This window comes from Taudactylus pleione, unplaced genomic scaffold (assembly GCF_031769625.1).
Source record: "Taudactylus pleione unplaced genomic scaffold, aTauple2 ptg000051l, whole genome shotgun sequence".
Classification (NCBI taxonomy): domain Eukaryota; kingdom Metazoa; phylum Chordata; class Amphibia; order Anura; family Myobatrachidae; genus Taudactylus; species Taudactylus pleione.
Genome location: NW_028284453.1, coordinates 4,881,858 through 4,906,889, shown reverse-complemented (window position 1 = coordinate 4,906,889; position 25,032 = coordinate 4,881,858). Strand labels below are relative to the sequence as shown.

General features: G+C 43.1%; 1 protein-coding gene across 1 annotated transcript in view; it reads left to right on the top strand.

Moving 5' to 3' along the window:
- Window positions 1–24,820, top strand: part of LOC148535474 (tetraspanin-4-like) — a 30,443-nt gene extending 5,623 nt beyond the window's left edge. The window contains exons 2-7 of the mRNA XM_088462576.1: window positions 1,019–1,210; window positions 2,817–2,891; window positions 4,809–4,910; window positions 8,682–8,810; window positions 21,703–21,786; window positions 21,880–24,820. Of these exons, the coding sequence (XP_088318702.1) occupies window positions 1,019–1,210; window positions 2,817–2,891; window positions 4,809–4,910; window positions 8,682–8,810; window positions 21,703–21,786; window positions 21,880–21,948 (651 nt within the window). The 3' untranslated portion in view covers window positions 21,949–24,820. The remainder of the gene's footprint in view (window positions 1–1,018; window positions 1,211–2,816; window positions 2,892–4,808; window positions 4,911–8,681; window positions 8,811–21,702; window positions 21,787–21,879) is intronic.
- The last annotated feature ends 212 nt before the right edge of the window (window positions 24,821–25,032 follow it).

Below are 25,032 nucleotides of genomic sequence, written 5' to 3'. Positions count from 1 at the left end.
CAATTTATTATTCTGAATGATGTTTCAGTTAAGATCCTATTTGTGCAACACATGTAGCAATAATTGCAAAATGTCAAATAGGATCACCATTGTGTGTATGCAGAGCCTGATTAAGGTTTGTGAGGGCCCTTGGGCAACTAACGTGGGGGCCCCCTACCAATGAAATGATCAATATGATATGCTGACTATATTAAAAAGTATAATGTGTAAATACTCCCAGCACCACACTGTAGTGCCCCCAGTTCATATTATGCCACACAGAAACCCCAGTTCACATATGCCACCGTGCCCCCATGCTTGTGATATAGCGGTCTGTGGGGATCACCCCCTGTGCAGGGGCCCCTGGGCGATAGTCCCAGCCACCCTGTTGTTAGTCCAACAGAGCATGTATGATGGAGAAGGGGGTACATTTACATAGTGTAATGCAAAGCTTAAATCCACACTTTAATTAGCTAGTAAAGATCACCAAGCACACCAAGGATACTTGTGTACACAGAAAAGCAGCTTCTGCACTGTTTGCCTTTTATTTGTAATTATAATCTTTTTTTTTTTTGGAGCATAATTGTATTTTAAGCATGTAAGTCAAATATAAAAATGTGCTGCTTCTAGTTTTAACGGTGTAAAAAGACAAATTGCCTGAAATTCTCTTGGCAACGACTTTTTCCCTGAAATAATCACCTTGTAGTCATTGTAAAATATTGGAAATGGTGCTGGAAGGCTGATTAGAGTTACTGCTCATACCGCTGGAAGCCGGAGAGGTGTTTATTAAGTTTACTGTGCATTCAGTGAAGCGAGAAATTCACCGCACGCTCGCTGCATACGTTTTGCTAAATATCGTTTTTTATGATTGCTGTTAGTCCTCGGGGTGTACATTTCCACAAGGCTGCTGTGCATGTAGATAGGAGATATTCCGGTATAAACTATAAGGTGACATTGGGGTGATAGAGGTTATGCTGGAGACATGAAGAAGAGGAGGATTCTGGGAGGGGGACTTCTCATTCTCTGATTTCTCTTCCAGCTTGGAGGATGCGGTATCCTTGGAGTTGGGGTTTGGCTGGCTGTTACCCAGGGAAAGTTTGCCACCCTCTCCATCTCTTTTCCTTCGCTGTCCGCCGCCAGCCTCTTCATGGTGACAGGCTCTGTGATAATGGTTGTGGGGTTCATCGGCTGCCTGGGTGCCGTGACAGAACACCGTTGCCTCCTGCTCACCGTAAGTCTTGAACAATTGCTCTTTGCCAATACAGCAATTATAGGACAGCTATAGTATAACTTAAAGTAAAATATAATATCCGCTGCACGGTTTTTAAGCATTTTCAAAAGTGGAATGATATATAAATTTGCTCTAGAATACAATATATTTCTGCGTTTACAAAGTTCTCCCCCATCACATTCCACTTACGCTGCCCTGTCTCGCTGAGCCATTTCAGTCTATGAACCTGCGCACTGTTGGTGAAACGGGAGCTGTATCGAACATTTCTAAAGAGGACTGTCATTTATCAAGTACATTGTATAAAATGAGCTGATTGGTTGCTGTGAGCAACTTCTCCACTTAGGGGTCTATTTACTAAGCAGTGTTAGGAGACAGAGTGAAAAGTGATAAGAAAGTGATAAGGTGCCAGCCAATCAGCTCCCAACTGTCATCTCACAGGCTGTGTTTGAAAAATGAAAGTTGGGAGCTGATTGGCTGGCATCTTATCACTTTCTTATCACCTTTTCACTCTGTCTCCTAACACTGCTTAGTAAATAGACCCCTTCAGTCTCTTTAAAAGGTTTGAAACTTATCCCCCACCATCGCTGCACAAAGACGCCTACAGCCCACACTTCACACTACTCCTCCTGCGCCCACCATAGTTCCGCTACTGGCCCCACATTGACTCCCATGTTAAGGGGGGCATCCACTAGACAATTTTATCCCTGTCCAACCTCTAAACGATTTTCCCTTGAATTTTCCCTTGAAATTTGATCTTCCACTCTGAACGATTTGCAAACGATTTTTAAACGATTGAACGATAATGATATCGTTATCGTTCAGTCGCCTGCTAAAATCGTCTAGTGGATGTCCCCCATAAGTGAGACAGAGCAGTGCAGATATTATAGTCTTGCATACACTTTCCATCACTACATTACGTTTTATCTTCAGCTAAATAAATATTTCACCTTGGATATTGCTATAAGGGAAGATATGAATTTAGGAGATATCCACATAGTTAAGGTTTTGTTACATTGGTTTCTATGACTGAAGAGAGACCTTTCTGATGTTGTTCCCATAAGAAATAACTGTTCCCTGCGATAAGCAGCCATCCACATTCTGTGCAGACAATTTATTTCCTCTTTTGTACGGGACTGCTGTAGGAAAAGCCTTCCTTTGTATGGGGAAACTGATATTAAAAAATAAAGATTAAGCTCTATTTCATTTCAAAGGGAGTTTCCACCTTTTGATGGATTTAGTTTTACTTTGTATCCGCCCCTCTTGCACATTTCATTCAATAGTTTGGTGTCTACTTTTCATTAATGTCGTTCTATCATCCGGTAAAGTCGTGTGTCTTTGTTGCTGTGGATAAAACAACACTTTGCTGTCTAGATAACCCTGTAGGGGACAGAGCAGAGATGTGTCGTATCCAGGGGCCAGCACATTTTTTCTTGCCCGGGTGATCCATGGCATATCAGGAAGCCAAGAAGAGAGAGGAATATCTATAGTAAAAGTGTACTGTGTACATGTGGGACTTTGCAGGGACTAGAAAACCACACGACTACCTGTAGGTCTTTGATAATGATGTCATGTGTTCTGAAATGATGTCATGTTTTCTTCCTCTCAGTTCTTTGTGGTGCTGCTGATCATCTTCCTTCTTGAAATAATCAGCATGGCCCTTTTCTTCACCTACAATGATGATGTAAGTGCTTAACTCCAGGTCAATTTGTTTTATATTTAAATGCAGTGACGGCTCCTCCTGTAGTTTCGGGGGAGCCGCAAATGTGCTCAGGTGGCGGCCATTTTCCCGGTACTACGCATGCGCAAACGACGCGGCCATTTTCCAGTCGTTTCACAACACCGGACCCCCACGCCGACGTGGGACTCCGGAGAGGTAAGTAATATTATGGGTGCATGGTGTGCGGTGCGGGGCCCCCCTGGACCCAGGAGCCCGTGTTCCCCGCACACCCTGCACCCATTATAGATACGCCCCTGCGCACCCAGCAGCGTTTATTGGCGGTCGCGCGTCTGCGACTTTATGTAATTGGCCTACCAACTCCTTCCCTTGTGTACATATGCTGCTGAATATGCAAGGACTGAGACGCCCAGTTTTAGTGCCAGTGCACACTGTAATGCTGATTGCTGCGTCCTTATACACTCCCATTATACGAACGATGAACGGATCATTTTTGCAGCACTACTAGCCACCGCCCAGGGACTCCCATCACTTTTACGCCACACTTCTGATACCGTCTGTCCCGATCGTAACAGCACTTAGTGCGCACACTCGGTGTAATGCTTCCGTGCACATGGGGGGGGGGTTCTGAATTTTTCACGCATACGCAGTAGCAAAATGTCGCTCAACTACGTGAACTTCGGCATTGCGAGCGGATTGCGTGCACGGCTGAGTCAGGTGCAGAATGTTCAAATTGCAAAACTGATTATTCTAAGTATTGTGCAAGCTGCAAACTAATGTCACTGTTAAGGGCTAAATTTCCTATGCAGGACTTTTCAAAGCCACCACGTCTTCAGCGGTTTTGGTCCCTGGATTTAAAGGGCTAATTATATTCAATCCAAATGTACCTGGGTTTGTACTGAATATAATTGCACCCTGTAAATCCAGTGGCTGAAAATACAGCGGCTTTCGATAGCACTACATAGCCTGGGGAGCGGCTTAGGGCAAGAAGGTTCAGCAGTGACCATGCAAAAGGGATTTTTGGACTTTTTTGTTTGTTATTAGGTGTTTGCCAACCACAAATTTGTCCAAGGAAAGGGGACATTAAAGAGAGGGGCATGAACAAATAGTGTACACAATTACTAATGTAAGGCTGGATACACACTGGACGATGTGTACCGGGTCGATACAATTCTTAAATACATTGCTTTATAGTTCTCACATCTGTGCTATTTTCCCATGTTTATGTAGCAGCAGTTATCTTCATTGCCATTAGGTATAATCATCCACAGGGAGCTACTTTTGTGGTGCATCCCACAAATGATGATATAAAGACATGGCTGAAATGATGAGAGAAAGAGTTGCAGGATGGCATGTACAAGCCCATGAAGGGAGATTGTCTGATGGTGGAAATCCACTTTAAAACCTGATGCTTAGTTATACGGATTTCTCCACATACATCTATCCTCCAAGCGCTACAAGTCGCATTAACTTAACGCATAAGCGCTGTGGAACTCGGTAGTGCTGAGCGACTTTTAGCTCAACTTTTCCCTTCAAGTGAGTCTTATTCGGACAGGGATGTGAATAGGACACACTCGCAGCTTCTGCTGATTAAAATGATATGCGGCATGCCTATATTCTGTGCGTGAGTGCGGGTGTATCTGCATGCGAAATGCTACGTTACCATGGTGGGCTGTGACACTGCAGCGTAGCATTTCGCATGCAGATATAAACGCAGTCACTGCTTGCGTGTCCTATTGGCATCGCTGGGCGAATAAGACTCGCTTGAAGGGAAAAAGTTGCATGAAAAGACGCTCTGCATTACCGAGTCACGCCACGGCATGGCGCGACTGGAAGCGCTGTTTAACACACAAGGAGGCTAGATGTATGAGGACACATCTGTATGATCCCAGTGCACCCGCTCAGTATTTCTTTCTCCTGCAGTTTCACAGTTATGCGCAGGATGACCTGAAGAAAGGACTTTCACTCTATCAAACGGAGGGTAATCTTGGACTGACCAATGCATGGGACATAGTGCAGACCCAGGTAAGCGACAGCAGGAGCAGAGAGATGGGGAGCTGTCTCTATGGGGGGAATTCAATCCTGCGGGAAGTGCCGCTGTGCGTATATAGGGGCAATTACGGAAATGCCGACATAATAAAAATATTTTATCTATATAGCGCTTTTCTCCAAGGAACTTGCAATGCTGGCAGGACGCAGTGTGCCTTTCTGGAATGGTAAATCATGTCAATGTCAGGAATTGGATTCACTCCTATAATAGTAATTTATCAGGATGGAGCAATCCTTAAGTCCTACAGAACAGCTGAAATGTAAATGCTTTGCATTTTCTCATGTTTGGGGGTGTTTATTGTGTTGCATGTTGTTTTTTTATTGTAATATGGAAATGCAGTAATAATTGCAATGATGTAAGCAAAAAGCGCGTGAAAACACAGGAAGAAGATCGATAAGTAATACAGTGTACCTAACAAGTCAAAAATTATTCTTCATTTAATTATTGTCATACTAACTAAGGCCCAGATTTATCAACATGTGATATTATTGTTATCACTCGTTACAAATCTTAAATGGTGCTCCAACCAATCAGCTCCTGCCATTTTTCAAACACGTGATAGTTGGGAGCTGATTGGTTGGAGCACCATTTAAGATTTGAGTGATAACTAGAATATCACTTGGTGATAAATCTGGGCCTAGGTTTGTTAACATCCAATAATTCACGAAAGTAATCAGAGTGAGTACCAGAAGTTATTATAAAGCTTAAAGGGGTGTTACAACTACCTTACAGAAACACCTGTTACTTGTTTTCAAAGTTATTGGCTGAAAGGTTTGAATTGTAGGTCACTGCTACAGTGGAAAGTGTCTGATTGGTTGTTAGACTGTGACAACCAATCAGAATACGTCCCCTTCTTAAAACCTCTCCCAGCCAGTTAAAAACCTGTCAGTCAGCACTGACTTATGACATGATTACAATCCCTTTAAATAATGAGATCTTAAAGAATACACTGCATAGCCTCAAGGCCCCCATACATCAGCAATTGACTGCAGCAATCGTGCAATTTGCAATCGATTGTGTATAAAAATCTTTCCCTTTTTCAATCGATTGTGGCAATTCTGCAATCAATTGAAAAAGGGAAAGAATTTTATAAACAATCGATTGCAGATTGCACGATTGCTGCAATCAATTGCTGATGTATGGGGACCTTTTCTGAAAAAATGCAGCATAAGACTAGAGCTGGCCAGCAAGTGTATGTAGCGTGTAAGAGCCAGCAGTATATTCCCTGTATTTACATCCCTGGAAATTCTGCATCTGGGCAAAATTTGCACAGTGGCCTAAATCAACCCCCATATGTGTACATCATTTATCCAGTTCCAAATAAATATTTTGTTTGGGTTTCTGGATAAATACATGTATGGTTGCATTCCTTATTCCTTTATACATTACATGTGTTCATTACACATTGATTGACAGCTGTAGCAACCTCCTGCTTGTCGTGTGTACTGGCATTATAACAGTCATGTAACCGGAATGAATAAAGAATAAAATAGTAAAGTAAATAAGCAGTCTTGGGTAACAGGTCAGATTGCAGCAATTCAATTATACCATCTGCCTACACACAGCGCAGACAGATATTTTGTGGGCGGAAGAGGTATTCATGAAGTTCCTGCCCATCAAATTGCTAGGAACCAGTGAATCCCAGGGGCATGAGGTATTTCAGTCCACAGCATTTATATTTAACAGTTACTTATATTTATCTAGCGGTAGCACAAGCCTCAGATCTCCCCAGAGAATGTATAATCTTTCCCATCAGTTCCTGCCCCAGTGGAGTTTACAATCTATTCCCTACCATACAGACAAGCACATACTCACTCTAGGGTTAGTCTTTGCCAAAAGGTGTGGATGATGGGGGCAGTTAAAATCCCTGACTCACCGATTCAGCTCATTTTCAGATCAGAATCGGGGAATTGATATTGTCCAACATGTTGTATCTTCTCCGTTCCCCTGACCACGATGCTGGCAGAACAGGGAATTAGGGAACTCCACCACAGATAAATGGACCACATAAATAGGATATATCATTCAACACCTTCAACATAGACATAAATCTCCACTGGAATGTTAAATATGTGCAAAATGTAGAGTGGCCCATAGTAGATTCTACTAGAATTTGTGTGTTCAGTGTCTTCTAGGATCCCAAACAAAGGCATCCCATCTCTACTATACAAGTAATAAACTAGAAAAATGTAGCACCAAACTATGTGTCTGTGAGTACCTGGGTTCTCTGTACTGTATAGATATGGCTGGCCTACAGTGAACAAGCATATCCCACGCTGCTTACTGGATGTCATCTTGTTTCAACCTTTTTAGCCCATGTAATGAAATGATACATTTATTCATACTTGGAGGGGTATTCAATATGAAACGTTAACTTCACTGTCGAAGTTAACGTTTCATATCGGAGTTTTTACCTGCGTTAAAGTATCGGGCGTGCTCCCGCTTATACCCGTATTCAATATAAAATTAACGAAAACGGGAAACTCAGAAGTTGGATTTGTGTAAAGTTACGAATTTTTCCTTAAAAAAATTGTAAGACCCCCCCTAAAGTAGTAAAAACATGGGGGAACACTATGGGTACCCCCGTTTTAGCCTTTAATTGAAAGTCGGGGATTTAAATAGCCGCAGCAGGTGTTTTTTTCCGACATTGAAGAAGTGATGCAGAAGAGCACTTAGGTTATTTTTTTTGTTTTTTTAAGTGGTCCCATCAAATTTGGGGTACATGAAAATGGGTACTAGCATATTTTTATGTCCCTAAAGTAAGTTTTTAAAAATTCTGCATTTGTGCACCTGCCGCTATAAATCTATTCTAGAAAACACCTGCCGCATACTTGCAGAATAGCCCTGAACCTATTTGCCTATTGTTTAACAATTTTTTCCCCCTTTTTTTTTTTGCACCCCAATTTTTAAATTAATTTTTTGGGGTGTCCCTATTTTTTTTAAAAAACTTTTTTTGACACAGTTCTTTTTTAAATGTCATTCCCAGGGGTGCAGGCAATTTTTTTTAAGCCTGCACCCCTAAACCCCAATTCTGCACTTTTTTTCGACACCTATTCAATGGTGAAAAGTTATCCACATTTTTTATCAAAGACTTTTCAAAACTGCGATAAGTTTTTGAAATTGAATGCGGTGTAAAAGTCAAACCTGCGATAATGACGTCAAAAGTGCGATATTAACGCAAAAACGATGTAATCGCTCCCATATTGAATACCCCTGTTGATGTTGGAAAGGTTACACAGAATGCTCCCTACAACCCCAGCCCAGTGCCTTTTTGTGCCAATCAAGACAATATCTGGTGCAGTGGTTGGCGCTGCCCTATAGCTCAAGTCTTTGTTACCACCCTTTGCAGTGGCCCCAGGCCGAGGAAATGCTAGGACCATACCCAGGAGCTTTTTACCTTACTGGATAATTGATGATAGATTGCTCTAATTTCACCCATTCCTCTTCAGTCATCTATAAATGGCACAACCAGCATATTAGAAACTCTTGACCACAGACAGTACCAGAGTTATGTCTAGTTGTCAGACAGGCGCGTATCTAGGCGTTGGACAGACGTACGTTCAGGCAAAGGGGCGTAACTAGGTATTTGAAGGCCCCATCGCAAATGTTTGTAAGTGCCCCTAGCAGCTGTACCCTTTGCACCTGTGGTAGTTCCGCCCATGTCCAGGCATCTGACTGGCTTGGTTTCAGTACATACCATTTGCCAAAAGTGGATTTTTGATTATAAGTTTCCATTTGTGTTTCAGTTCCGATGTTGTGGAGTGAAGAATTATACCGACTGGTTGGACGTGCGGAACAGTTCGCTTGTACCTCACTCCTGCTGTACAGAGCACAGCACTTCCTGTCAGAGCACTCCCAGCACCTGGTGGAAGGACGTGAGCATTTTATATTTTCTATAAATGGTAAAAATGGAGTTTTCAATGAGGGCCAGTTACGAAGCGTTTCGGAGGGTTCCTGGCCCTGCTCTGTGGTGCATTTCCACTCCTCAAAAGCTTCCGCATCCTGCACCAGGTTGGACCTGGCGCTCCACAGGTCTTGTCCCCTTTACTCCTATAGTGGTACCTTTTTCTGTCGCTGTGTTGCACTCTGGTGAAGGTAATTTCCAAGTACACTCCGAGCATAGTAATTAACAGCCAGACCCCCCCACTCATTTACCACATGTGATAAGGACTCCATGCTGCTCTCTCTCATAATTAAGCTGTGCAACAATATTTTTGAAGACGTGATTTTTTTTTTGTCACGCAGACTCATGTCTTTGTTATGAAGACTTCTCCAGAGAGTGAAAGGTTTGGGTTAGGCCGACCATCCAGATGCACCCATGTAATACCAAATTGTTTTGTGGTGCGCAGTAAGTCCTACTTGGTAAATAACGTCCTTTGTGTTTATTCCTTCATATGCTACGTATTAACAGCTCTCTGTGTGAACAACTGGAGCCTTGTTCGATTCGTCATACCCATTACATAATTATGAAGTCATTCCATTTGTGTGTGACTTATTCACAAAATTGCCTTAGACAGCTCCCCAAGGCAAAACGCTGCCATTCTACGCTCTCTCTTATGTACTATCCCTACTTAGTTACCTTGTTCCAGCACTGACCACCTCAACTGCGGCCACTTTTCCTGGGTCCTGGCTGTAATATGTTTTACGAAACGCGTTTGACCTAGGTTGTGACGTTCCAGCTCCCCAGGGCTGTCCTGACATAATGAGCTATAGTGAAGTCAGGTCTAAATGCAGATGCTGATATCCCGACAAGGGAGTTGAGATAGGCGTCAAAATGCTGACGCCTATCTTAGTCCCTACGCCGGAAAGCAGACGAACGGATGCCTGCACAAGGTAAGTCCGGGGCGCCCATCCTCTTAGCCGCGGGGGAGGAGGGTTAGGGATAGGGCAGTTAGCGGGGTTAGCATTAGGTTTTGGGAGGAGAGATTAGGGTTAGGCACCCCTAGGGGGGAGGGTTAGGGTCAGGCACCACTGGGGGGGGTAGCTTTAGTCACTAAGGGGGGAGGGTTAGGTTTAGGCACGAAGGAGGGGGATTTAGGTTCAGGAACTAACGGGGAGGGTTAGGGTGCGGGGTGGAGATGGTTAGAGCTAGGCTACCAGAAGGGAGGGTTAGGGGGGAGGAGGGTAAGTATACTTACGCGACTCCTGTCGGGATACCAACCATCGGGATGCCGCTGTCAGTATGCTGACAGGAGGCTTCCCGACAGCCAGCATATCATACCGATTCCACAATAATGCGCTATTAATACATAGCATATTATAATAATATATAAACCAGGTCAATCATCGACGGTACAGATGGGTCCTCATATATCTAGCCTCCTTGGCGTTAAACAGCCCTTCTAGTCGCGCCATGCTGTGGCCTGACTCGGTAGCGCAGAGCATCTTTTTGTATGCCTGTTTACCTTCAAATGCATCTTATATGCACTGCGACGTAAATAGATAGCACAAGCAGCTTCTGCTGATTAAAATGATATGCGGCATGCCTGTGTTCTGTGAGCGATTGCGGGTGTATCTGCATGTGAAATGCTATTTTACAGTGTCAGCATCAGTAACACTGTAACGTAGCGTTTCGCATGCAGATACACTTGCAGTCGCACACAGAACACAGGCATGCCGCATATCATTTTAATCAGCAGAAGCTGCGTGTGCTATCTGTTTGCATCACAGTGCAAATAAGACACATTTGAAGGTAAAAAGTAGCACAAAAGATGCTCGGAGCTACAAAGTCACACGGAGCTCCCGGGTTATGTGTAGCGTGACTTGTAGCGTGCGGAAGATACATAGCATATCATAATATATAGACCAGGGCAATCCAGCAACGGTATATAGCATATCATAATAATTTATAGACCAGGGCAATCCAGCAATGGCACATAGAATATCATGTAGACCAGGGAAAACCAGCGATGCTATATAGCATAGCATATAATAATATATCACCAGGGCAATCCAGTGATGGCACAGCAGAACTATGGGGCTTGGTGAAATATATAACAACCCAACATATTTTACTTATTATAATGTGCTATAGTTTCTTTAATAAGATGCATATTTAGTTTAATGTACAGATTGTTCCGTGTATCTCAGCTATGTTCCTTCGCCTCTGACATATCTAGAACATTGCTCAATTCCATTTACATATTTGTGAACATATGTTATTATTCAGCCATGTATAGTACACAGTGCAACTTCTCTGGATACAATTCTACTAGTTAAATGGACCCAGCACTTCAGCTCCCCCCCGTTCTGCCCCATCCAGTCCCCTCCCTGCTATACATAACATCCCTCCTGTCCTCTCCTCTACTCTCTTCTCCTCTCTTCTCCTGCGGCATTGGGAAATAATATATTTTTTAATGATTTTCATCTGTAATCATCATCCTGTATTGAATTATTGAATAGCAGAGCCACATAAATAATAATAATTTTAATAATGATAAAAATAAAATAGTGCGAACTAAACTGTTAGTGTCCTTCTCATATACTGGTGGTACATACACTTGTCACTAGAGAAGCTCAGTAAAAACTGCAGTAACGTATTCCAAGACTGGTTCCTAGACATCTAGCAGTGGCCATATGTATTTAGTGAATTTATTTATGACCCCGGAGAGCTGGCGTGGGTGGAGATTCATGGATTATCCCGCAGTCTTGTGTTACTGTGGAATGGCCTTAATTCCATCCATAAATCTTCCCTACCATCATGGTAGTCAGTGTGCCTGAGTAACGGCAGATTTGTGCCGTACATTATGTTTGGCTACCAGAGCAAATGCCCATGAATCTCCGTGTGGCCTTTCAGGAGCAAAAAAAAAAAAAAAAAGGGTACTGAGATTTCCATTTCATCATTTATATTTTATATTATGCAGCGAATGCCGGCAAGCACATAAATCTAAGATGGAAAAAATCAGAGTGTATACGTACATGATAATAAAGTATGTACACAGCCCATCATCCTGCTATATAACTCATGCAGTGACCATAAACACATCAGACACTTGAATAATGTACAGTATGCATTCACGCCAATGCTGTCATTACATGGGATCTTACAATATAAAAATAAAAGTCTTCTAATGATATAAGTAGTAGCAAATACCATAATAAAATAAATACCACTACAGTGACCATGTTAATTTGGTCAACTACGTTTCCTGGGACTAGTGGTACCACGCTAACTGGAGAACCACAGGCTGCTGATCTCTGTCTATGAGAAAATACGCAGAACAGAAGCCCCTCAGGAATGGGTAGCCAGACAGGAGCAGAGTGCGAAGCAGCGGAAGCCCGACAGCGCTGGAAATCCCGATCGTGGATAGGTAAGTATGTGCTAACCTAACCTAACCCCCCTAACCCTAACCCTCCTTAAGGGTGCCTAACCCTAACTTCCCCCCCAAGTGCCTAACCCTAACCACCCCCTTCCCCTCGCTCGCGGCGCCCGATATCACTACAATCGTGATGCCGGGCGCCGGTCTCCCGTTGTCGGGGAAATGCGGGCGTCTACATCTAGATGCCCGGCATTTCACCCATGCCGGGATAAGACAGTCGGGAAGCCGGCTGCCGGTATTTAGGCAGTCGGCTTCCCGATTGCTTCCCGCCCCTCATTACTCAAGGTGACAATCCCTAGACTTTTCAAAGTATTTCTTATACAAAAGGTCGACATAATAATGGTCAACACACAAATAGTGTACACACGTTTTTTGTTTTTTTTTTGGGGGGGGGGGTTAGGCACTGACCTTGACAGTTAGGGGTTAGGCAACAGGAGGGAGGGATAGGGTTAATCACTTACTGGAGGGTTAGGCACTAGAAGGGACAGTTAGGATCAGGCACCTACCCTGATGGTTAGGGATAGGCACCGAGGGGAGGGTTAGGGTGAAGATTAGGGTTAGAATAAAAAATCATTTGTCAACCATTTGTATGTTGACCATTAGCATGTCGACCTTTTGACCCTGCCGACCTATTGTCTAACATCTGGTGTCTATCTAGACATTGTCAACCATTTAACTATCTATTACACCACACCCAAAATAAACCATCTTGTTAAAAGTACATACAATGTGTAAAGTACCAGAATTGTACAACCCAAGGGGCCAAATTACTTTACCTGTGTAATTAAATAATGACCTGATGGAATGTTATAGTTTTCACATTAATAAATGTGGTATAACGATACTTGAGACATGAGGGCTCATTTGCTAAGACTAAGATTTCATTTGGAGCAGAATTTGTACAGAAAGATAGCAACCAATCAAACACTTGCTTGTATTGTTTCTCACTAGACAGGTGAAAGCTTATTGCTGGTTGGTTCCTGTGGCTTATTGCAAGTTTTTCACCTAAATGCAATGCAAGTACGTAAGTCCAAGAGTTGCAATACAAACATGTTTTCACATTTACTAGGTATCTTCAGCTAATTTGCCAGTCAAGTGCTGTCTACCACAATGTCTCTGTTACAAAGATGCATTTTTATTATTACAGCACCATATTGTTTTTAGTCTTCATATCCATCTATTCTTTATGTACCCAGTTTGGACATTGGCAGGTATAGAGCAACCCTGTAGTTAGTGAGATGAGTGGAATGTTCACAGCAACACTTACTGAGGGGTCTCTTTATTAAGCAGTGTTAGGAGACAGAGTGAAAGTGATAAGGTGCCAGCCAATCAGCTCCCAACTGTCATTTTTCAAACACAGCCTGTGAGATGGCAGTTAGGAGCTGATTGGCTGGCACCTTATCACTTTTCACTCTGTCTCCTAACACTGCTTAGTAAATAGACCCCTAAGTATTGCAGGAGATGATTGTCTTGGTCTTGTGGAAGGCAGTGACATGTTTACTTGGATGATAATGTCAGGGCAGCATTTCACAGGCCCATAAATCGTGAAGGGGAATGGTGGATAGTGGTAAGTCACAGACTGAGCGTTGGGTAGTGAAACAATCAGGTCGCCCATCAGCATCAGCACAGAATGGAGATGTAGTGCACCTGTCACACTGATGTAGAAGGATTACAAAGTCACCCGATCCTCTATATTGAATGTAGGGCCTGATTCAGAGCCGGACGCTATTTGCGCTCGCTCGTTCAGAAAAAGGGGCCGGATATTTTAATAGAGCGCTCGCTCTTTGCGGTCTGTTGACGCCTCTATGTCTGAGCGAGCGAACAAAATATGCGCTCGCTATTTTGTAAAGACGCCCCCTTGAAGTTCGCATCATACGACATCTCCGCTATTTATTAGATTAATCGAGTACATCGAAAGGCGTCTGAAATGCTCGCAGTGCTTGTGGTTGGATTTTCCTACCGCAATCATGCGAACAGTTCAGGCTAAGAGACAACCAAGTGACGTGGTTGATGACGCTGCTTTGTTAATTATGCACACCCTTAAAACGCCCGTTTTGACCGTTTGGCACGCCTGCTTTCGGATCTCCACTCCCCGTTTTCAAGCACCTTCCCCTGTTACCACCCACAAACGCCTCATCCTGTCACTCAAATTAGCAGGCACTCGCTATTTTGCGAACACACGATTTCCGATCGCACTGACTGGTTGGCGCATGCGCATTACGACCCATACGCATGCGAAGTTGTGCGAACATCGCTCGGAGCGAATGAGCGGCCGCTTACCAGCTGCTCTGAATCAGGCCCGTAGTTCATACATAAAACAGGTTTTGCACTGCGGGGAACAGTTTTCAGCTGCCCGACTGAATGAGAGTGTAAGGGGTAAATTTACTAAAGTGAGAGTTTGTAGAAGTGGAGGTGTTGCCAATAGCAACCAATCAGATTCTAGCTATTATCTTCTAAAAGGTGCTAGTTAAAAGTTAAGTAGAATCTGATTGGTTGCTATGGGCAACATCTCCACTTCTAAAATCTCTCACTTTAGTAAATATATCCCTTAGAATGCTCATTTCCCGTTATGGTGATCTATATTTGCGTAGTAACAACTGAACTACAAAATAATAGAACATACTGTGCTGCTTTACAGAATTGGCAACATGTTATAATGTGGGGTTAAATAATGCATGCATCGAATAGGGAACAATAATGTTTGTCAGCTGAAAACAATGTCTTCTTGTGGAAAGTATAGACTGTGGTCTTCTCCGGCCTCATTAGTGTGTCCCACACATCAATAGACTGAACTCTGACACGTATAGGAGCAATTAAGCCTGAAACCATTCTGCCTGTCTGTGTACATGCCTACAGATTGATCCCTCTTCTTTATACCTGAAATCATTTCCTAATGTGGAATATCCGGCTGCGTGCTCAGACTGCAGATCATTGGTCCTTTTCTATTTTGTCCTTTTTTTTTTTTTTTTTAAGTGTAGGTTAGCACAAGGCTGTCCGGGGGCAGGATTCCATCTACATGACCTGTGGGTGGCGTATGAGCAGTTTCCCTCTAACTGCCACGTAATTTTTTGTTTTGATCACCAAAATACTTTAAATATCTATTTTGGACACCTTTTGAGTTTCATATGTCAGCGCTATCGATAATGAGGAGTCAACAACAAATCGTAATATTAGAAAAAATCTTTAACTAGGAGTACTTAATCTAGAAATTAGATTATGATGATATAAACGAACTAATTCTAAATTTGGTAGCAATAAAAATTCTGAAATATAGACCATCCAATATAAATCCAATCTGAAGGTGCATACACACACAACGAGTTTTTGAACGATTATCAATAACAATATTGTTTATCGTTCAATGGTTGAAAAAATCATTCACTTTCTGAGTTAAAACGATGAACGATTATCGTTCATGCGCGTTCACATTTGTAGTTTGTATTTCAGTCAGACTGACCAACTCAACGATTTTCAGTAAGGGAATATGCAAAAATCGTTTGTAGTTAAAAAAAAATCGTCCATTACATTTAGTGAATGAACGATTTTAGTAAACGATTTTTGTTCATTTTTCCCTTGAAAAATTGAACGAAAATCATTTACTAAAATCGTTCATTTACTAAATCGTTGTGTGTGTATGCAGCTTCACTCATGGAAATAGAACAATGAGCATATAGGGGGGAAATCAATTCTAAGCAATGTGTTGCATCGATGCTCAGCTACGCACATATCAACAGTATACGGTGCCGCCGACATAGGAAGATCTCCCGCACACCTCTGTTGGGTGCGAGGGAAAACTTGTGATGCCGATGGGCGCAGTGTTCTGGAACGGCGAATCGCGTTAAGTTATATCCCCCTCCATAGAAGTATATAAGTTAAAAATTTGTGTGATCTCATGGTTGGTTATTGGTTATAAAGAAAATTATTTTTTTTAAGTGGTAATCAATGAATGATCGATTGAATCAATCAATCTCTATAGAAAACAGCTGCCCAAATTATAGATAGTCCGTCAAATTCATACTTGTTAGCAAAGATACATATTGCTTCTCCTAAGACCTTGTTTGCTGTACAAATTGGCAAATTGCATGTAAAACAACTTGTCCTTTAGACGCGTGTTATCAATACATATGTTGCGTTATTACCACTGTAATCTCTATTGCTATTGGTACCCCTAGCTACCATATATCCCGTACATTCTGTAAAATGAATCTGATTGTCCTCTTTATAAGGTTGGATAAATATTTAGGGACTGTTTTCTGGCATCACATACTTATAGGGGTTCTACAGGAGGCCTGGTGGCTTTCATGTGTTGTGTCAGGGACACCTTTGTGCCTCGTCAGGAATTACATTGTGCTGAGAAAGCTTTGGGGCTGTGTCCGTGCTCCCTTTCCTTATCCCTCATTGCATTCCTGGAGCTTTTATGATAATGTTCTTAGGAATGTGTGAATAATGCAGTGCATGGTCTTCAATCATATTCCATGCTTTATGTGTTGCAGTAGAAGGTATGCATGATTTATGTACTTGGGTGGATTGTGCTGTAGCTGCGATGCAGTACATAGCATCTGACTGTCTAATGTCATGATTCTTTTTATATATATTTTAGTATGTTAAAGTATGTTTTTTTTCCAGTGGAAAACAAACTGCCATTATCACTTCTCGCTCTTTTGGCTAAGATCAAGTGTGCTATTGTTATGGAAGGGAGTGATGACCCCTCCTTGTTTCTCTGGCAGAGAGCTCGGTGGTAAGAAAGACCATTGTAGTGGTGATCAGGGCAGTGCTGTTGACCCTTATGGGCTCTGTCCATCAGAGCACGGGACGGTAGTGAGGCCCTGAGGCTAGTGGCTTCCACCTTCCTGTTCCCTTGTAGTCTCCCTTTCTTGGAGAAGCCCAGAGGATCTTCCCTAATCACTGGAGGCACTGAAGACCCTTAGCCCTGCTGGAACCTTCTTGGTCTCATCTGAGGGAGACCCGAAGTCACATCTTTACTAGACTTTTTGCATTGAGCAAATGTAGGCGAACCAGAGATCACCCATCTCAGCCATATGAACACAGACGGCATAGTTGGTGTAACTGGGGCGCAACAGGGCATTTGGACGTGGAATAAGTGTGCCCGGGGCATGTAGATGGAATTGCAGGCTATTCAGAGTTGTATGTCCGCAGAGGTCCAGCTGATTTCATGTAGATCTCTTGCACCAAGGATAGGGCCGGTGATGTGCTCTAAGGATACTGGGTTTATTTGTTCTCTCATCTGCCATTTGGGTGGACCCGCCATGAGAAAGACGTATGTTTTATAGCTGGCATGGTGCCCGTATGTTTTATAGCTGGCATGGTGTCACTGTCGGCTTAGACTCCATCCCCTTCATGAAGCCTCCCAACAGACAGCAATTAAGCAGGTAGCCCCAACCTCTCCCGCATACAAATTGCCATCTGCGAACTACCTTACCCCCTGCTGGTTATACAATAAAAAGGGTCAGTGGCTACGCTGTGGCACGGGGGGGCATCCTGTTGTGCCACTCCTAGCAGGTGCCTCATGGGAAATCTGTCACTGCTGTACCCTCTTACAGCCTGTTAGCAACCGGCTACAGTCACCCTACTCTGACGGGCACACTGGGCTCAGCAATCTGCAAGTTTCTCCCGATGGTGATGGTATGGCAGGAGTACACCCAAGCTCTCTTCTTCCTAGCCCCACAATAGCTAACTAGATCACTGCTCCTGGTGCTAACCTGGTATGAGCCAAAATTTCTACAATAGAGTAGTACATTGTCATAACTCAAGAAAGTGCACCACCTGCTGTCCCTCCAGTGTAATCACCCAAGTAACCCTCAGCCTTCAGCTCTTGTCATAGTGTAATAGTTCATGTATCAGTGGTGGCTTTTATTGTGCAATTTTCAGTATAATTTTTTAGTAAAACATCACTGCCAACCAGGGCACAAGCTGTTGACAAATAATTGCTGGATATAAAGCCAGTGACAATATGGCGCTCTCTGCATGCCAACTATTTTTTATTTTTCTTCCATTGTAAACTGGATCATTTGGATCTGGGTATGTATATAGGGTTGCACAGAGTCTGGAAAGCCTGGCACGTTAATGTTACCAGCCTGCCTGCCCACGTTGCATATGGAGAGCTATGACTTGCAGACGCGGTTAATGGAAGTGTGAGGAGGAAGGGAAGCTGAGAACAGTCCGTCACACCCTCCCTGCAATTGTCTGCTTCCCACGTCTATTCTATAGTGTGTCTGCCTGCTGCTGGTTACAGTAGCACTCCTCTCCCACGCACGTCTCACATCGCTGGCCCTGTCCTGTTTGTGTGTTCCTTAAATCTATTTCAGGCAGTGGCCATGGTGACATCAGAACAGGAGTTATTTAAGAACAGCACCACTGGGTCATTTTGGTCATGATTTCTATACTTCTACATTTTATATATGAGCCTGATTCAGAGTTATACGCTATTCCGATGTTTGCTGATTTCAGCTATTATCAGTGAGCCGTGCATGCGCAATGCGTCAAGGACCTATACCGTAGTTATCGCAGCTATTTATTTGCGGTGTGACTGACGGTCAGGGAGTAGTTTTGGGAGGTAATGTAGAGTGGCAGCAAAGAACGCAGACATGTGGCAACAGTTTCCGGGGCGTGTCACACCCTGCGGCTGCGATTGTGTACTTATGAAATATGGATCACACATCTCCATTCCTGTGCACATTCTAGACTCACTCGGGACGCGACAATCTAATGATCTGCGGCCGATGCTGCGTCTTTTCACACAGATGCTGCAACATTCTGCGCAGATGCTTGGATTTGTTAAGCCGCAGATGGGTCGTCTCAATACATCTCCCGGCGGCTGCAATATTAGCACACATATGCAGCTGCGGCAGAATTAGCGTACAACTGTGAATCAGGCTCTATGTATGGTTGGGATGTAGTCGGCATCCCGGCGGGCGGGATGCCGATGGTCTGAATTAGGGGGAGGTTAGGGTTGGGTAGCGGGGTTAGGGTGAGGCACCGGGGAGGGAGTGTTAGGATTAGGGTGCAGGGAGGGGGTGGTTAGGTTTAGGCACTAGGGAGGAAGGTTAGGGTTAGGCACCGGGGAGGGAGGGTTAGGATTAGGGTGCAGGGAGGGGGGGTTAGGCTTAGGCATTGGGGAGGGTGGGTTATGGTAGGGGTTAGAAAAAAACTTATTTTATTTATGATCCAGAATGTTTGGCAATTGGCGTTTTCTATTTAAAGCTATTTAACTTTGTTTTCCTTCACTGTTGTGCTAGCAAGTATTGCCGGGTAGCTGGGCACCACTCGGCTGCCCCGACAAAGTTTTATTGGTAAATGGCGTTGTTATATTTTCTATAGCTGCCATAAATGGCGATTTGAAAATCTTAACTACGTCCGCAAGTGATAGACTCCTTAGTCAGAGGTCAATGTTTTCTCTTTAGTATATGGTAAGTTGTAGCTGTTAACCAAATGGTTTCTGTAGACAGCAATTACAGCAGTGACATCTGGTGGCCAAATAAGGTGCTACAGTCCAATTAACATTCTGCTTCTGCAGTAGTAGAACAGTACTTTAGATTGCGATTGTTGTCTGATGGACTTAAAGGAAATCTAATGCACCTGTTTATTTACCTTGCACATAACAAGGAGCAAACCCACATTCCACTTCTTGCAAGGGCCCTCGTAAGTACTCCATGTGACCATCCTGTCCTTTTGTGATCAGGACATTCATCAAAATTTGCAGGGGGTTTGAGGTGTTGTACATTGTGGAGGTAAATTTCTCGGCATAAACATTTCTGAAAAAAAAACCCTTGTTAAATTATGCAATGCTAGTGAAAGCCCATAACCCCCTCCCTGACCCCCGAGTACTGCACCTTTGCCACCTCCCTACCCCAGCACTGTCTGCCCCTAGCCCCCTCCTTGGCCCCCAGCATTGTTGCAACTACTGTCTGCTCTTACTCCCTCCCTACCCTTAGCACTGACTGCCCTTACTCCCCTCTAGATCTTCCCCAACTTCTCCCTGCCTTTACCCCTCTACCCCAACTGCTGCTTGCGTTTGTCCCCCTCTACCCCATCTGCTACACATGCCCAGCACTGTCCCAATTGTTACCTGCCCTCACCCTCCACAGAAACAATGGAGGAGGACCCCAATTTTTTTAAAGTGAGGGGTCCCTGGGACCCACAATATTTTTCGCTCACACGCGATCACTGGTACTGTACAAGTTTGTGCACCAAAGCGCCTACTTTAGTGGAGCAGCCCAAAGATGAGATTTTATTCTGAAAGGATCTGTCCTATAGTTTTTACATTTTGGACCCTTGATAATTACACATCAGCTAAGAAGTGTATGTGTAAAGAATTATAAACTAAGATATGTCATGTAATTATTAGGAGAATAGGGGATTCTCAACATTATCGCCACCATTCACAGCAATTGCTTAATTGAGGCTCTACCCACTTCATTAGGGGAGTGGTCATAATCCAGGAGGGCGGGCGACTCTCCTAGGAGCCTCCAGGACATTTTCAGAGAATACTCAAATACGCTTTGTTGGCTTTAATACTTTGGGCCGTATTCAATTAGCAGCGATATTATCGCACCCGCGATAATATCCCTAATTTTTCGGTGTTATTATCGCATTGGCGATAAAAAAACACCTGCGCCAGCCACGTGCGAAGTTTAAAACACTTGGCGCATCCTTATGGCCCTTCAAAATACCAGACCCAATACGTTAAACGTATTTTTCATGGAAAAAAAAACATTTTTGACTGAAATTTCAGGGGTCGTTTTTTCGCCAAAGTACGCAACCTACAATTTTTTTGTATCATATGTGGAGCTGTCCAAAGGGCTCTGTAAGAAATCCCCACATTTTTTACCCAAATCGCCTGCCCAAGTTTTCTCCAGCTTTTAGTCGAAAAACTGAAATTATTTCGTCGGCGTTGGCGAAATCGGCTGATCGCAGCTGATATATCGGCCGATTCGCCAACAACGGTGAAAACGCCCGATTTTGCCTCTGTGAATACCGCCCTTTATGTATGCTGTCAGTGCCTGAGACCTTTGTATATGCTGACCCCAAACAGTTCACGGTCTTCAGGTCACATAGCAGGTGCACAGGTGTAGTCATTACTCACTGACACATTTTAAAAGATCCACAGGTGGAGCTAATTATTTCACTTGTGATTCTTTTAGGAGACCTGGAAAACATGCACTGTTTGGGGTCCTGAGAACCTATATGAAAAATTATTGGTTGCTATTGTCAACTTCTACACTTGCCCTTTTCAAAAGGTTTGATACGTCTCCCCATAGTCACGTGGAAATCTGTGGACCAGCATGAAGTAAATAAGAAAAGATGTTGGAGTCTAATTCCTGAATTTGGTGGCAGACCAGGGTGTAACCATCTTGTCATGTAGAAATTTAAAGCCGATCTGCCCTTCCTCTTCGGCCATCTTGCTTACTGTACGCCTTTTCTCTTCCAGCCCTGTTATGAGAAAGTGAAGAGCTGGGTGGGGAGCAATATTTCCTCCGTTGGAATCTTTGGCATCTGTATCCTTGTTGTACAGGTGAGTGATGACACTCCGATATTCCTTCCTCCTGAGGTAATGTGACTGACGCTACAGGTCATTTTCTCTGGTCTCTGATTCCCGCCCGTTTAGGTATTCGGTCTGATCTTCTCCATGCTGATGTACTGCCAAGTCCTCAAGGCAGAAAAGTATTATGAATAGTTGGAGAAGTTGGCAAGAAGTCCATAAGATAATGCCTTTGCTGTTCTTCCATGCTCCGGTGAGAATACCCATTTCCATCCACCTGGATGAGAGACTCAGCTACTACGCTCTGCACCAGAGGCAGAAGCCACCATTGTAATTTACTTTACATCTGGCTCTTAACCTTTAATAGAGAGAGAAACCTCACACAGCTCCAGTCTACTTAACCCCCTGCCAACAAGCACATCGTCTGCGCTGCATAAGAGCCTGTTCATCGATGAAGGAAAGGGCTTTTCTTCTCTTTTTAAAGCACCAAAGCCGTTAAATTGACTATTTCCTGTCATGTGATCCATTGCGTATGAAAACACACCCAAAATGATATGCATGGCATTGCCAACCAAGATCCCAGCAAGATTGATGTAAAATTGGCACAACGTTTTCACTCTCAGATGCAGAAATTTTGTTACATACGGCGACGATACCTCAACAGACGCATGACTGGACAGAAGGGCGTACGTTTTTACTGAGGCCTACAGTGGGAATTTCTGCTGTGCCGTTTACTTATAGCGATCAACAAAAATGCTGAAAAACCTGTTTTTGTTTTTTAATCTACAAACGTAAACAATGCGCTGGGTCAACTCGGAGGTGGCATTGCAGCATCGGGAGCTCTCCCAGTCCTATAATGGAAACAATGTTCTTAATGGGGAGGGGTAACCGGGGGTTAACTCTTAGAAAATCGCTGACATTTTTCTTTCATTATTTCTTTATTTATAAAGTGCCAACACCCTTTACTGGTCTCTAAATCCAGGCATGTGCCTACTCTGCATAACAAACCTTTGGATGAAACTTAGGAAGCCTTCAAAATATCTATTTTATACTAAAGTGGACATATATAGAAAGGCTGTGTATAAAAACAGTAACCACCTCTTCCAGCAGACTCTGATCTCATATGATGCAATGAAACCCTTAGCGGGATGTAGAGTGTAATAAAGGGGCTTTAGGATGCTACGTCAGCTATATTTGCATTCCTTTATGTTAATCTATATACATTCGCTTTGACTTGTATTACAGAGACTATAGGATTATCAGTTACTGTACGTTTATATACGTTAAAACTAACATCTCTGATGTAGTTATTGATCGTAGCTACTGATCTATGCCGTTATTTAAGTGCATTGTACTTCGACTTAACGTGTAATAACGTGCAAAATATATATAATAACAAAGTAACATGGTCATAGCTAAGGTCGTATCAGCCCTTTATGTTAACTTTAGATACAGCATCATAAATCACAGAGCCTGTATCCAGCGCTTGCAGTCACTGAGTGCTATTTCCTTAGTTGTGCAGATGCCTGCACTAAAGTCATAGCAACCAATGAGCAAGTAGCTTTTGTCTGTCCACTGCTAGATGGACAATGACAGCAAATGTTTGATTGGTTACTATGGTTTTGGTGCAGACTTGCACTTTAGAGTAAATAGCTGACGATATCCCCTAGAATGTTCCATGTGATGTGAATTCTCTGATAATGGAGACATGAGGTTTGCTGATTGCAGTGCAGCCAGCACGAGCCATAGCATAGTCTGCTTCGCAGGGCACCAATCTTTTCTAGAGAACAAAGATGGCTCATGCTGAACTACAGCACCCAGCATGCACTGCCAGCTTGGGGAAGAACATCTTGGAAGTCTGTAGGAATTACTGAAGAATCACAGTTAGCCTTACGGGTGGACGCCTGCACCGTAACTGAATGATACCTTGTTTCTTCCAGCTCCCCATCCTTCTGTCAGCATGCCCCTGGTAGCTTGGATAAAATATCCCCAAATACAATTAATTTACATGGTAGCAACTTACAACAACTTACTGCCTGCGAGATGAGATTTGGAAGACAGCAATACGCCGTTCCCGGGTGCCAACACTTGTAATTAAAATGATCTTTTAGGAGGAGAAATCTGTGTGCTTTTGGACATAACTGACTGTTAGGGTATAGGGGGTTTCCAGAAAAGCTTCTGTGATAAAACACAGTTGCTGTTTATTAAAGCTGCGAGAAGTCCTACCTTCAGCAAAAACAGTTCCTTTCACTGTAGATAGGGTCTTTGGTCCATTCATCAAGGGGTCCTATTCAACATGCCGCAACCCCACCTGTAACTAGGGCTGTGTGAGAGGGGTACACTACTGGAGGGGGGCGCAGGGAAATTATTATTATTATTGAGGCAACTAATTTCCTTATTGCCCCAGGCGCTAAAATTTCTAGGTCTGCACACTCCCACCTCTTGTCACCATCCCAGGATGGTGATAATAGTGTAATTCATGAAGAAAAAAAATGTTTTATTCTTACAATAAAACATTTTTTTCAGTGCCCAAGGTTTAGATATTTGTTTTTTTGTTTTTTAAGAAAAAAAGCATTGTAATCTTTTTTTTTTTTTTTTATACAATTTATTACTATTTTTGATTTATTTAGTAGAATAGGAAGACCAAGTCTGGCTTTCATCGGCATTGCGCATGTGCGAACAAGATAACCTGATCACACATGCACGAATGGCGAGACTTGCCGGACCAAGCAGTGAGGTAGGTCTTACCAATACGGGCGAGTATCGCTTCTCAAAATTTTAATAAATAGACTCCAGTGTTCCCTGGGGGCGTGATGCTGTGTGATAACGGTAAGGCCCAGCATGGTCAACTCCTGTTACAGTTTTATTGCCTCTCGCTGTTTAATTATAGCTACATAGTGCCTTGGTGCTATCAGCTGTAACCAGTGTATATACCATACAACACATGAATGTGTTCTCTTTCCCATCCAAAGTCAGCTTGGAGTGTAAATATTAGTGGTAAGTGAGCACAAAGTACATAAACTACCCAGATCTGTGTTATACACCAATAAAACATGTATTATACTTGTCCTGTTGTTGTCATGTATGGCTGGTGGAGAACTGGCATGTTTGGGTGGTAACCTAACACAGTACACTGCATTTTACACTGCAACCAACCTTTCTCTAAACACTATGGGGTATATTTGATATAAATACGCATATTATTATTATGCTTTTACTCTTATCAGCACAATGATCTGATGATCTCTTGTCAATGCAATTGATCAATAAAATCTCTGT